Source organism: Lachancea lanzarotensis, scaffold LALA0S23 (genome assembly GCF_000938715.1).
Source record: "Lachancea lanzarotensis genome assembly LALA0, scaffold LALA0S23, whole genome shotgun sequence".
NCBI classification, from domain to species: domain Eukaryota; kingdom Fungi; phylum Ascomycota; class Saccharomycetes; order Saccharomycetales; family Saccharomycetaceae; genus Lachancea; species Lachancea lanzarotensis.
In genome coordinates, this window is record NW_019212901.1 from 1 (window position 1) to 14,103 (window position 14,103).

Sequence of the window (14,103 nt, forward strand, 5' to 3'; positions counted from 1 at the left end):
AAAAAAGAGAGACTAGGTATAAAGATGCACATGTTTCTAGAAGAAGGAACATAGGCCATTTATTAATGTGATTATTATAAGTTAATATATTTCTACCACCAAAAACATGTTTTGGAAACATCAAGATGTACTTGAGCGAGTAAGCAAGTGGCCAAAAATTCCGAAGACCGCCTTGAAGGGCCACCCGAAAGTCGTGAACAAACCTCAGACGTTGACATTTTTTGAAGATCCGGTTTTTCAATAATTCATCGATTAATTACCACTATGTACCTTTAACGTCTCCGTCTTGCTATGCAAGAGTGTTTTATCATCTTAGAATACAGGAATCATTGTAAATCCAACTCCCGCAACAGAACTGTGTACTGTAAAAATTCGAAGCTGCTGAGACGAGTCTCCATAAAACATTCACTTCCAGCTAAATTTCAATAAAACCCATGCAATGAACTTATGCCCATTTTCCTAGTAGGGCCATGAGACCCGCGCCGAAAAGAGTGCATACAACCATGAAGAGCAGTTTTGGAATATCGTTTGTTCTTTCTTCGTCAAAGATGAAATCACGGGCCAACAGCTCCACAAGACCAGTATATATTAGAATACCGGCAGAGATGGCGTCCAAGACACCGGAAACAACGTTGACAGTGTACGAGTTTCCAGAGTAGGTGTGTCTCACACCTAGACCGATAGCGACACAGATGGGAGTGGCAAGACCGTAGGCAATACACAGGGCGTATGGCCACCATCTCTTGTTTTTAGGGAACTCAATGGCTGAGAGTCTGGCACCGATACCTAGACCTTCGAAAGATTGGTGGAACACAAGCACTGGATATAGGGTGCTGAACTCATCATCAGTGGTTCCGAGATTCAAACCGATCATGACGGAGTGGAAAATGACACCAAACTCCAGGACCAAGAATGCAGCAATCTGACTCTCGAAAGACTGAAGAACGAGCTCGGTGCTGGCATTAGAAACAACGTCGTAGGATTTTTTGCTCTTTTCATCGGAATCTGGGATGCCAGCGTTCATGTGGCCTTCACCTTCTAGGTCCGCAAGGTGTGCGTCACCCTTGGCGTTGTTTTTCTTGGAACTTACGATTGTGTTTTCGATGTTGTCACCGCCGTGGCTGTGCTTGACACCAAACTTGCGCTGCACGAACACATCACTGGCGAGGTCGACCAAGAACACGATGAAAACGGTGAGCAGGACAATAGCTGGACACCACGAGTAGTCGGCCCAATGACCGCTCATGCCGACACACGTGTTGGCTCCAATTTCACCGTAGGCAGGGTCCAAAAGATGGATGAACGCCGTGGCGACAATCACACCGGTACCGAAATAACGTGCAAACAAGTACACGTAACGAGGAATTCTCAACCATTTAACATTTGTTGCAATGACTGGGAAAAGTGTGAACCAGGTTGACACGAACCAGATGACAATCACCGAAGAAATACGTGCACCTAGCGATCCACTGTAATCATTTCCGCCGAAATAAACACCGTTGATGACACAGACTTTCCATGCGTCACTCACTTCGTCAGAGCTGATTGGAACATCATCTGGGTTCCATTGCATCCACCATGGACTAGACGACATTTTTCTATTATATTACTATTGGGTAGGTCTGAGAGAAAAACGAAAAAGTCAAAGAATATGAACAAATGAACAACACGACTATTCAATTTTTACTTGAAGGCCTTTTTCCTGTAGATCTTGGCTTGCCGAGAAAAAATACATTTCTTACAACTCCTTTCTTCTTGGCCATACGCTCTCGCGGTTCTTATATGTGCACTGTCGTCCATTGTAGTGCAATAAACCTTGTATACCGTATGCGGGCCTAATGAAAAAAAATCTGTCTTTAACCACCAAGGTACTAGTGAAAGAGTGGTATGGGAAGTAGCGCAGACAAAGTAAACGTGAAAACCCAGAGGAAAGAGGTACTTTCAACGGTAGCTAAGAAACGGGTGACGAAAAATACTAGGCACATGAAATTCGATGCCCAACGGGCTGAAAAAGAAACAAGCAATTAGAGCCGTGCATGCGACGCCCAGCATGCATGCCACGACTTCTGGAGTTTGGCATCCAATAACCGGCAGGGTTGTGAAAGACAGAACCGGGCCAAGAGGGCGAGGATTGTGTGGGAAGGTTATGGCGATGACTGGCAAAGAGGAAATACGGTGAACGAACGCGAGTTCTCTGTCTAAGATGGTGTTAGACCTGCTGTGGTGCCATTCGCGATCGTTGACGCACTGACAGGTTTTTGGAAATGAATCTCCATTATGCATGGGAGGGGCCAAGCTATTTCTTTTTGTTGCATAGTCGAGTGGCCCTTGGGGTCAAGATGGACTTGTTTCCTCCGTACACAATCGTTTGATAACCTTGGCATCACATATTGGATTGAGTTGATGCATTAGCAGATAGGGTGTTCTCCAGACAATGAGAAATTAAGCCTGTGTGCATCCATACACCAGGATACATCGCCATCCAGTACACTCCACGCACCTGACAAGATTCTTGGCTAGCTTGGCCTTCGCGAGTCAGATGATTGGAGGTTCATGTGCGTCGTGTGATACGAGGGTGAATTGCTGGGGGAGTCAAGACTAGGACCAATCATTCTGGATTAAAGGTCCGTGCTCATGCATCTCTTTCGCACGGCCAATGGCTGTATAATTAATTGCTGTAGACGGTAAATGTCACGCCTTCGTTGCTTGACGCTTTCTCATTTTTTTTTACTAACGACTCCTAACTGACATCACTGAGAAGCTTTCAGCTGAACCTGGGTGACGTGGCAATAGAAAATGCTACTTATGAGATGAAATCGTGGTTATAAATGAAAGGCGATTTTAAGCTTCAGGCTTATAGAGAGTCAGCAACTTGTATTTTTGTCCAAATTTCACAATTCCGTCGCTGTCATTTAATCACGTGACTGCTCTCGCACAAGCAAACTCGCTATAAGATGTGTGCATCTTGCAAGTCAACATCACCGCTTATTTCTGCTTCATTAACTTCGCCGTATTTTTGTCCAGTCCTGGACACTAACACTCTTATTCCACACTCTAGTCAAGCTTTTTCGACTATGTCGACTTAAACGTCCCCTCACCCCTGCTGAGGGACCCACGGCATGAGCCAATCACTGTATTTTAAGTGCTCCGGAGTTGCCTCAATCTTAAACGGAGTAGTCCACCGGGACTTCCACAAGTAAAATAGCTTATTCCGGAAATTATTGAGTACGCACAATGCTCGTAAAATTCAAAAGCTTTAGTCATGCCCGCTGCAAGACTTTCATCCACCTTTCACACGGACACAATGCTGTTCTAAAAATGGGTCACAAACATTTGTCATCTCCGTGTGAACCTCTACTAGTCTCAACGCGTAGATAATATAATAAGTTCTTGACATTAGTCCTAAGTTATAAGTAGAGTAAAAAATACACAATTCGCATACGTTCATATTCAAAAAACGCTATTCATCCCTCCCTTAGCCAACCTGCTATCGGAAGCCTGCTCCCAACTGCTTTAACCGCTTTTTTGGTGCGATAGAATCTGGTCAAGAACGTTTTGACCAACGGCGTCTTCGAACTCAGTATCGTCCAAGTTGGATTTGGGACCGTTGTAAAGCTTGTGCCTGTACACCTTATAGTATATCAGGCTACCAAACCAAACACCACCGCAAATAACGCAAGTGTAATTCATCGTTTGCGCATTCAAGCCCGCGGGATCGGCTGGGAACATGATCATTATTATAACAAAAGTTTGGAAGGCAATCGCCGTCCAGTTAACAATTGGTGAGAGGACGCGGCCCATGTAAAAAGCACCAGGTCTGAACAAATCTTTGCCGGTCGTCAATCTCAGAACCATAGGAGTCGTCCATGCTAGGTAGTTACCAGCAATCCCGAGGGAAAACAACGCATTAGATGCAGCTCCTCCAATTAGACACAGTAGGCCAATAATCAACGCGATAAATGCTGCAAACCAAGTGGCTCTGATAGGCGAGGAAAGCTTGTTGTTAACAACTTTGAAAAATTTGGAGAATGGAAGACCGTCGTCTCTTGCAAACGCCCAGATTTGTCTCGAAATCGCAGTCAAGATGGAGCATCCCATAATGAACTGGCAAAAGGCTATAAGAGTCATGATTGCAATTGTCCATTTCTTGCCTAGTGCGTTGTAGATTATCTGCGCAAGTGGAGCTCCAGTTGCTGAGTTCACGATGGCATCGATACTGGGCCCCATACATGCGACAATGGCGATACAGATCAAAAATCCCAGAATCCAACAAACGGAGATCGAACCGACGATGCCAATGGGAACAGCTTTGGAGGCGTTCTTAGCTTCTTCGGACATGTGAATACAGGCATCGAATGCGCAAATGGTCCATGCCGCAGGTTGAATTCCAGCCAGCATAAACTGCCATCCATTGGACCAACTAGTTGCGTTTTCCCATTTTCCGAAGATGAAAGCGCCATCATTGAAAGGGAAATCGGACTTGGCCACTCCGATAGGGAGAACAATGAGGAAAAAAGCGATCAGTAGTAGGTTCGAGACGATGCTAAACGTCTGAAGTTTGGAAATTCCCAGAGTAGCTACGGACGTCACGGCTAAACAACCGGCAATACCAGCGGCGTAGACACCATACGTTTTGCCATTTGTAATCTCAAACTCACCGCCCTTGGAGATTGCCACGATAGAAAGGATCTCCTCCGCGAAACCATAGATGATGGAGCACAAACCAGCAGCCAGAGCCAAACTATTGGAGTTACCGATCACGAAGCTCAGCACTGCCTTGTATTTTTGAGGTGCATAGTAGTAAGTGTAGTAGTACAACCCTCCAGATGTAGGGATAGCGGAAGCCAATTCAGACATCGACAAACCAATCATCAAGATGAAAAACCCACTGATAAGCCAACCCCAGACTAAAGATACATTTCCTCCACCATAACCGATCACCAGCACCGATGCAATACTGGGTAGCAATCCCATGATTGAGAAGGCCACACCAAAAACTTGTATGGTGCTAAAATGTCTTTGCAGTTCTTGTTTGTAGCCGATTTCGGCCAGCAACTCTCGATCGTCGTGAGCTTCTTTGGCATTGATGTAGTTGACTTCGCCGGCTCGCTTAGATGTGATGGTTCTGAGTGATCCTAGAGGACGGACTTCTCCCAACTCACTCTGAGAGCTCACCTGCGTGATATCTGCTGATCCATGTTGTTTTTCCATGATGTGTGATGATGTGTGATGATGTTTGTCTTTACAAACTACGAATAAAGGATACAACTACCTAAAATGTTCGCTCAACGGTCTTCCGCCCTCTCGCTTTTAAAACATTATCTGTGGAGCTGTTACTTATCGGTCGTTTCTGTCTGTAAAGATCCGCTGGTCGAATCCCGCCAGACAAGTCTTGTCAGTGTGAACAAATATGAACCTATCTAATCTTTAACGGTCATATCTCATATGCTATATCGAATGATCTAATTGAAGGTTCTACAAGAATGAGGGGAGACCGCTCGCTCATCAGCTTTTCCGCGCCATGTCAGTTACTTTCACGACAGTTGTTAAGCTTGATGGAATATATGATAAGGATGGTAGGGTTACGCTGAGCAGAGATAAGGACATTCACGTTGGTTTATGGAGATTTTTTTAGGCTCTCTGTTTGCGCTCGGCATTGCGAACTCATGATTGAGCAACGACTTACGTACCGTCCAAGTTCCTCTGAGTCAAGATCTGTGGAATACCTTAAAGTGCTCACTGACGTTTTCTCAAGGCAAATTTCTGTATCTCTAGATTACTGTCGTTCCAGGAGGGACAAGAAGAAAAGGAAAGACGACGGGAAACAACAATCGAAACGAAGGGTCAATTAGTGAGAATTAGATAATGATAAGCTAACTGGGACTGTTTGGCAGCCGCCAGACTGCGCGCCACCATTCCAGTTTTCAAAAAGCGATGGGTTTGTAAGATTGAGCCACCTGATATTGAGTGGGCCACTCTAAGGCTATACCGTCTATTTTTTACTTTTCTGTAATGAACCGTGCCCTTTCATCTGATCAAATGTCATAGCTAGTAGCATCACCATCCCGAAGTTAGTGAGGTTGCATTCAAGACATTAGGGCAAGATAGACTGGCTCAAACCTTGCTGCTGGAGTGAGTTCATCATTTTTCCCATCTGCTGTCAGATGACAGCTCTTATCTTCTTTACGGGGAAATGTCAGATGACACGAAATGCGATAGCGAAGTTACTGGAACACGCCATTCGAGTGGGCTATCTACAACCTTGTCACCCGGTGAGGGATTTCTATTGGGCAAGCACCCAACACAGCCTTGTAAACTCAGTGAGATGAGGAAGATAGTGAGTCCCGCCCACGTTTGGTCGTGGGTCGCGCGATGGAATTTTAGGGTGGATATGGGACAAGTATGTTGAGAGAGCACTATCTTGTTAATTCGGACCGGGAACATTTCTACTCAATATGGTGTGCTTGTTGGCATACATATAGGAGCCTATCATGAAGACGCCTTAATACAAAGTGATGAATGAAACTCATCGCCCTTTACCAATGTGTCATATACAAATTAAAATCACATCACACGACACAGTTGTGTGAGTGTGGGATGTTGTCTCGTAGTGTAGGCTAGACTGAGGCGTGGGGACTCAATAGATGAATTCTACGCCTAGCTTCATCAGCCGAAATTAACATTAGGGTTAAATCAAAAGCGTCACTTCTCGCTGCACAGCCCTACACATGAGTGTACTCGCCTGCTAGCTACATTTTTCTTATCATTATGTACGTTCACAACGCAGGACCCCGGCCCTCCCGTTCGTGCTACAGAGAGAGAGACTCCAACAACCCCACGAATTTCCCCGTAGTTGTGTCTTCATGTTTTTGCCCCTGTTAGTGGACTCGGATTCTACTTCGCCATCTCTCCGTCCTTCGCCCTACTGTTTTCCAGAAGAAGCCATCGAATTATAGTTGAGTGGACAGAAAATCACTGGTAGAAGAGATTCCCGGCGATTCTTGCGTACGGTACCTTATGGACAGCAGCCTGGCGTCCGCTTGTTCAATTTCATGACAGAAGGTGTCCGTCCAGATTCCATCTTTCAAGATACACACGTTACTTGACTTCTCGATTGTTTTGCTTGCACATATCGTTCGCCATGCGTACACAGCGAAAACCCAAATAGTCGCCATTTAAGAACATGAGGATGTGCCTCGGATTTTTTTTGAATTTCAACCAGATGTCTTAGCCCATGCTCTACGTTACTTACGTGCAATGGCTTAACCCAACAGAACCTCCGAGCGTCGTTTTAGTGTGACGATGAGGGTTTCTCCAACTTTATAGAGAACCCAGCAGAAGCTTTGGTTCATCTTTTCGATGAAGAACCACTTCTGGCTACGCCATTCTCACAGATCAGCCAGTTACATTGTGTAATCAGTTTCGGAAGACATGATAGCGGATTAGCACTCGAAGGTTGTAGAATGGATGAGTTCTTTCAAAATCGAACAGAAAATAGCTTCGTAAGGTGACAGAAGCAGGAAAGTCTAGTATTAGGACCTATGGTGGTTTGACCCATTCTTAAATATCGGATTCACATCCAGAAGCTGAGAGGAAATGATGGAAGGAAGCATTCAAACAAAAGCCACCCAGATACTTTCTGAAAAACAAATGGAGGCGGCCCAGGAGACCTCAAAGGCATCAAAGAGAATTCGCCTCACATCGATGGGCTCGGAGTAGACACAACTCGGGAATTTCTTCTCCACGGTTTGCCCCCGCAAGGTATTGGTTACAACGTTGATGACTACGAAAATGGTCTGGCTGCTGTAAACGACGAACGAATATCGCTACGTGCTCATCGAAAGAGCTCAAGATTCGAAATTAAAAGTAGTGGTGGATCTAGTCATCGCCCATTGTTCTCTCAACCATGAGTTGTTCTAGGATTTCGCCCATCCAAAGATACCGCAGAACGTAACTGGTGTTCTTGTAAGCAGCCAAAAAATTCAACTCTAATGGCACCGATTGCTAGTCGATTATTTATTTTGAAAATGATGACCAGGCTCTCAGCGCTCCACGACCGTAGAAACGCTGCGTAATTCACAGATGTCTCTGACCGGTACATTATTCGTTAACCAGGGTTAGGACATGGTCAAGCAAACATAAAGGGCTGAATATTAGACCGATATGAGAATATTGGGTTGCGAGGCAACTACAATTACATACTTCAGGAGTCTGACGAACACTTGAAGGAAATGAAGCAATTTCACGAAGCTGTGTCAGTTTTCTTAAGCTACCGCGCGTATACCATTGTCCTGCGCTTTTGAAAGTCCAAATGCAATCTTCACTTCTGAAGAAACGCCTCGATTTAAGCTGGATCCGTCTTTCGTGGAAGTTAACACGGAAAGCCAACAGGCCACCCAAATTCCAACTGGTATAAGGCATTTTGGGCAAGAGACTGCAATAATACATCAAAACGCCCTTTTGATGTATGGCTGCAATTTGGCGTTCAATGATGTCGAAAACAATAAGCTATTCATGTTTACCAAAGAAACAAAGAAGTATCTATTGCCGTATTGAACTTACGGAGCAACTATGTTGAGTTCGATAATCCAGATACCAACAGCTTTTTGGCAACTCCGATGATAGTGGTGAACCCGCACGTTGAGGCCCTTGGAGAAAATATTATAATACGTTCATATAAGTGAACGAATTGCTTTGAAAGTAGAGTCCGTGGCCAGGACAAGAAAGCTTTTTACCTTGAGTGTGATAATAATTTTGTTAATTGCATGTGCGCCATGCCATTTAGCAAATTCGATGGACGGGCTGTATCAGTAGAGTCGCTTCAACAGAACTGCGTGGATTCACGCAGTCAAAAGGCTACACAAGCCGATCCCAAGTGACACGCGACAGAAAAACATGACTAAGACGGCACTAATATAGTTGCACGCCGTAGACATTTTGTGTGGTTGACGAAAACCTCAACGAAACCAGATCCATAGAGGGGTATTTTCCTGAACCGATCACATTCGTAGGAGCCTAGAAATGGGCACTCTGCGATGAAAAAATCAAAGACCAATTCTTGTTCAATTCACCTTCGATAGGTAGTCGTGAGTGAAATTCGAAGAAAACTGAGTCATACATTGTAGCGGCAGCTTGTAGGTATTGAGACAAATTTCGCTCTTGAAAAGCCTGGCAACGAAGCAAAAGACGACGAGAATGCTACCATTTTTTTTATCTTCTATGATGTTGCATGATTCCCTCACAGCGGTCTCATTCTAGGGCGTTATTCCTGAATCCCGCACTCTAAGGCTTAATTTGTTTTCATTGGACTATCGAAACAAGCCACCGACACCGCACTACTCAATATTAAGTTCCGTTAACGCGCTTTCGACATGACTCATTGCCCACAACACCCTTCTTTGCTCCAAAAGTTACAATTCCTGTTGCAATCAAAATCTTTCATTTCTGTTATGCCCCTCGGCCGAACCTCGCCTTGTTTGGTGGAAAAACTATGGCCAATGCAAGCAATCGCCGTAAATAATACCGTGCACACTAACTGAGTATCAGTAACATACTTTTTCGGTGCGATACAACGTCTTGTTACATCGCTCAAGCCCCATAACTTCCCTGACTTCATCGCTGTCACTAGCTCATCGCGCATCTCTTGCCTTATATACTCACGGCATTGAAAAAAAATATCGATATTTCCCCTAATTCTTGAAAATTTGGGTATAAAAGGCGTTACATCGAAATTTGAAAGTCCCAAATACATTACCTCTAAAACAACAGTTTTGAAGCTCAGTAGAGAGCAGCAAGCTAGTGAAGTAGCGTAAACCCCCTTTTAAGAGCTAACAAAAAGGGATCAGAACACTGTTCGATACGCTACAACACGATATGGAGCGAAATAGCAGCATCCCAACACGTTGCACACCATGGGTGTACGATGACATTACAGCTTGCAACCGTGTGTGGATTGTAGGATACTACGTTCCATTGGTACTAGTAGTAGGAGCTGTGGCATTTACAGGCTATAAAATTATCAGACACTCGCGAAGAGTTCAGGAAAAGCCAAATTATGCAAGTGAACTAGCGGTGGATGGCAATGACGAGCATAAACCTTTGTTAGCAGATCACAATGGGGCCGCCTATCAGGCCCGTGATGGGGATGAAGACAATGAAACGCCTACTACAAAAGTCACCCTCAAGGAAGATCATTTTTCCATTGAAAAGATAAAGCTCACAGATGCTCAGGGCAAGCCTCATGGCGTCGTACAAGTTGTAAGACGTGGGTTCATTGAGAAAACGCGAGTGGTTTTCGAGTTTCTAGCATGTTTGGCTCAGCTTGCGATCCACGCGTTTGTATGGGCGCGTTTCGCTGGTGACTCCAGCGAATTTCCCCTAGGTGCAATCGTTGCACGTACAGTTCTATGGGCTTGGTTGGTTGTGGTGGTCGTCCTTCGTCTTGCCAACATCAACCAGCAGGTCAATTGGATCTGTAAGTACCCTGGGAATCTATGGACCGTGTCGTTCGTGTCCTATATGGTTCTTTTTGGTGCGCAGGTCCTTCCACTAAGATCCTATCTGATAGGACATATCGATGGCCGTGTCGCACAACAATACACACTTTCGCAATTCTACTTAAACTTGACTTTGTTCCTGTTGTTGTTTACCGCTAAAATCGGAAACAGTTACGCATACATTTACCGCACCGACGCAGGCATCACTCCATCTGTCGAACCAGTCACATCCATATTCGGGTTTATCACATGGTCTTGGCTCGATGGCTTTATCTGGGAAGCAAACAAGCAGTCTATCAAGGTCAAAGACATTTGGGGTCTCATGCTTGAAGATTACTCTCTTTTCGTGCTCAAGAAATATAAGAACTCCATCAAAAACAAAGACAGAAACCTTTCGCACAACCTGTTTTGGTTTTTTGTCAAATACCTCGGGCTTCAAGGTTTCTGGGCTTGCTTCGATAGTGTTCTAAGTTTTGTTCCCACATTACTACTCAAGCGGATCCTTGAATACGTCGATGACCAGTCTACTGCGCCTAAAAATTTGGCGTGGTTCTACGTGTGCGCAATGTTTTTCTCCAGGATTGCAGTTGCAATATGTCAATCCCAAGCTCTTTTCTTTGGCAGAAGGGTTTGTATTAGAATGAAGGCTATCATAATCTCAGAGATTTATAGCAAAGCGCTAAGGAGAAAAGTATCCCCTAATGTTTCGAAACCCACCACAGATGAAGTCGACCCACAAACTTTGAATTCTAAAGAGAATGTAGATGCTGATGAAGAATCCGGTACTGCAAACCTAGGTGCTATCATCAATCTAATGTCTGTGGATGCCTTCAAAGTCTCTGAAATATGTGCTTATCTACATGCCTTCGTGGAAGCATCTATCATGACCGTCGTAGCATTGATTCTTCTTTATAATCTACTCGGATGGTCGGCTTTGGTCGGTGCTGCATTAATTGTGGCGTTACTTCCAATAAGTTTCAAGCTCACTACGTTGTTAGGCAAGTACCAAAAAGAATCTCTGGCTGTTACAGACAAGAGAATACAAAAGTTAAATGAAACTTTCCAAGCTATTCGCATTATCAAATTCTTCTCGTGGGAAGAGAATTTTGAGAAAGAAGTTCAGGATATCAGAGAGCAGGAACTAAAATTGATTATGAAGCGTTCTATCGTGTGGGCGCTTGCCAGTTTTGTTTGGTTCATTACCCCGGGTCTAGTGACGTCTGCGACTTTTGGTGTCTACATATATGTGCAGGGCCGAGTCTTGACTACCCCCATCGCCTTCACGGCTCTTTCCCTATTCGTACTGTTGAAAAACCCACTTGATCAGTTATCCGACATGTTGAGCTTTGTCATCCAGTCTAAGGTGTCTCTAGATAGAGTCCAAGACTTTTTGGAGGAGGAAGAAACCGAAAAATACGAACAAATCACTGTTGGTACCAACAAAATAGGTTTCGAAAATGCTACCTTTTCTTGGGATATGAAAAATGCTGATTTCAGACTCAAAAATCTGAACCTCGACTTCAAAGTTGGTAAATTGAATGTTGTTCTTGGTCCCACCGGGTCTGGTAAGACGTCTCTGCTTATGGGTCTACTAGGTGAGATGGATTTGATAGATGGAAAAGTATACACTCCTTGCTTGGACGCCAGAGAAGATCTAATTGTGGAAAACGATGGTATGACGAACTCTGTGGCCTACTGTTCTCAAGCTGCGTGGCTGTTAAATGACACTGTTAGAAACAATATTCTATTCAGCAGTCCATATAATGAGGCTAGGTACAATGCAGTGGTAGAAGCCTGTGGGCTAAAACGCGATTTTGAGATTTTAAATGCTGGTGACCAAACTGAAATTGGAGAAAAGGGCATCACACTCTCAGGTGGCCAAAAGCAAAGAATTTCTTTGGCACGGGCTTTGTACTCGTCATCCAGACATCTCTTGTTAGATGATTGTCTCAGCGCTGTTGATTCTCATACTGCTCTATGGATCTATGAGAACTGTATTTCGGGACCTTTGATGCAAGGCAGAACCTGCATACTCGTTTCTCACAATGTAGCATTGACTTTGAAAAATGCTGACTGGGTAGTGTACATGGAAAATGGTAAAATAAAGGATCAAGGCGAACCCCTTGAACTTTTCAACAAGGGTTTGTTGGGGCAGGACGAACTTGTCAAGACTAGCATTCTCTCTCGTGGGGCGTCATCGACAAGTCTAAGTCGCAAGGCAGCCAAAAGCGGTGTTGATTTGAGCAAACTGAGCAGCAAGATCGAGGAGGAAAGTACCTTGCCCAAAAAGGACCTACCAACTGAAGAGGACAAAATCAAATTGGGGAAACTCATCGAGGAGGAGACCAAATCCGAAGGTGTCGTTAGTCTGGATGTCTACAAGTGGTATGCAAAGTTATTTGGTGGTTGGAAAATGGTCTCATTTTTGGCTTTTGTGTTTTTGATGTCGCAAGGTGTTCACATCTCTGAGTCCTTATGGGTTCGTAACTGGGCGTCTCACAACACTTACGACGCGATCAAGAGAAGTGCGGTCAAGGCTTTTTCCTCAAAACTTGTTAGCTCATTCCTCCCATTAGGAGCACAAGAAATGTACTTCCAAGTGGATCCCGTGTCGATTTCGCCTTCAGTGGCATCTACACCTGACGTCATTTCCAACTCAGAGACCACCGTACACTCAACCGCCTACTATCTTTCGATTTACTTCCTCATTGGTGTAGCTGTTGCAGTCATTTCCGCTTCTAAGACCATCATAAACTTCATAGCAGGTCTCAATGCGTCAAGGAAAATATTCAATCTCGTTTTAAAGAAAGTGTTATACGCAAAATTGAGATTTTTCGACTCCACACCCATTGGTAGAATCATGAACCGCTTTTCGAGAGACTTGGAAGCTGTTGACCAAGATTTAACACCTTACGTGGAAGGTGCATTTGTCTCCTTGATCCAATGTTTGTCAACCGTTTTACTAATTGCTTACATTACTCCTGGATTTCTCTTTGTTGCAATATTCGTTGGTTTGATGTACTACTTTGTTGCCTACTTCTACATGGTCGGATCTAGAGAATTGAAAAGGTTTGAATCAATGAGTCGCTCGCCAATACATCAACACTTTTCTGAAACTTTGGTAGGTATCACGACAATCCGTGCTTTTGGAGACGAGCGTCGTTTCATGGAAGCCAATTTGTCAAAGATAGACGAAAACAATAAGCCTTTCTTTTACTTGTGGGTTGCCAACCGTTGGTTAGCGTTTAGAATAGACTTGATTGGTGCAATTGTTATTTTTGCTGCAGGTGTGTTTGTTTTGTTGAACATCTCGAAATTGGATTCCGGTTTGGCGGGTATTTCGTTGACATATGCGATTTACTTCACTGAGGGCGCTTTGTGGCTTGTTCGACTCTATTCCAATGTGGAAATGAACATGAATTCTGTCGAGCGTTTGAAAGAGTATATGGACATTGAACAAGAACCTCACTTTCAGAGTACACATAACCCACCACCCGAATGGCCAAGTCAAGGTAAAATTGAGGTCAATGACCTATCGTTACGCTACGCGCCTAATTTACCCAAGGTTATCAAGAATGTTTCTTTCACTATTGAACCTAACGCCAAA

General features: G+C 44.2%; 2 protein-coding genes and 1 pseudogene across 3 annotated transcripts; 1 reads left to right on the forward strand and 2 right to left on the reverse strand.

Moving 5' to 3' along the window:
* Positions 1–445: 445 nt before the first annotated feature.
* LALA0_S23e00100g (LALA0S23e00100g1_1) lies at positions 446–1,594 on the reverse strand (the record flags this gene model as incomplete). The annotated part of the gene is made up of 1 exon (XM_022771609.1): positions 446–1,594. One exon carries the CDS (start codon positions 1,592–1,594, stop codon positions 446–448), a length of 1,149 nt encoding a protein of 382 aa, XP_022631266.1.
* A 1,919-nt stretch (positions 1,595–3,513) lies between these two features.
* On the reverse strand, positions 3,514–5,211 carry LALA0_S23e00122g (LALA0S23e00122g1_1; the record flags this gene model as incomplete). The annotated part of the gene is made up of 1 exon (XM_022772720.1): positions 3,514–5,211. One exon carries the CDS (start codon positions 5,209–5,211, stop codon positions 3,514–3,516), a length of 1,698 nt encoding a protein of 565 aa, XP_022631267.1.
* Positions 5,212–9,873: 4,662 nt separating this feature from the next.
* LALA0_S23e00144g lies at positions 9,874–14,103 on the forward strand (annotated as a pseudogene). The gene has a single exon. A coding segment is annotated over exon 1 (4,230 nt).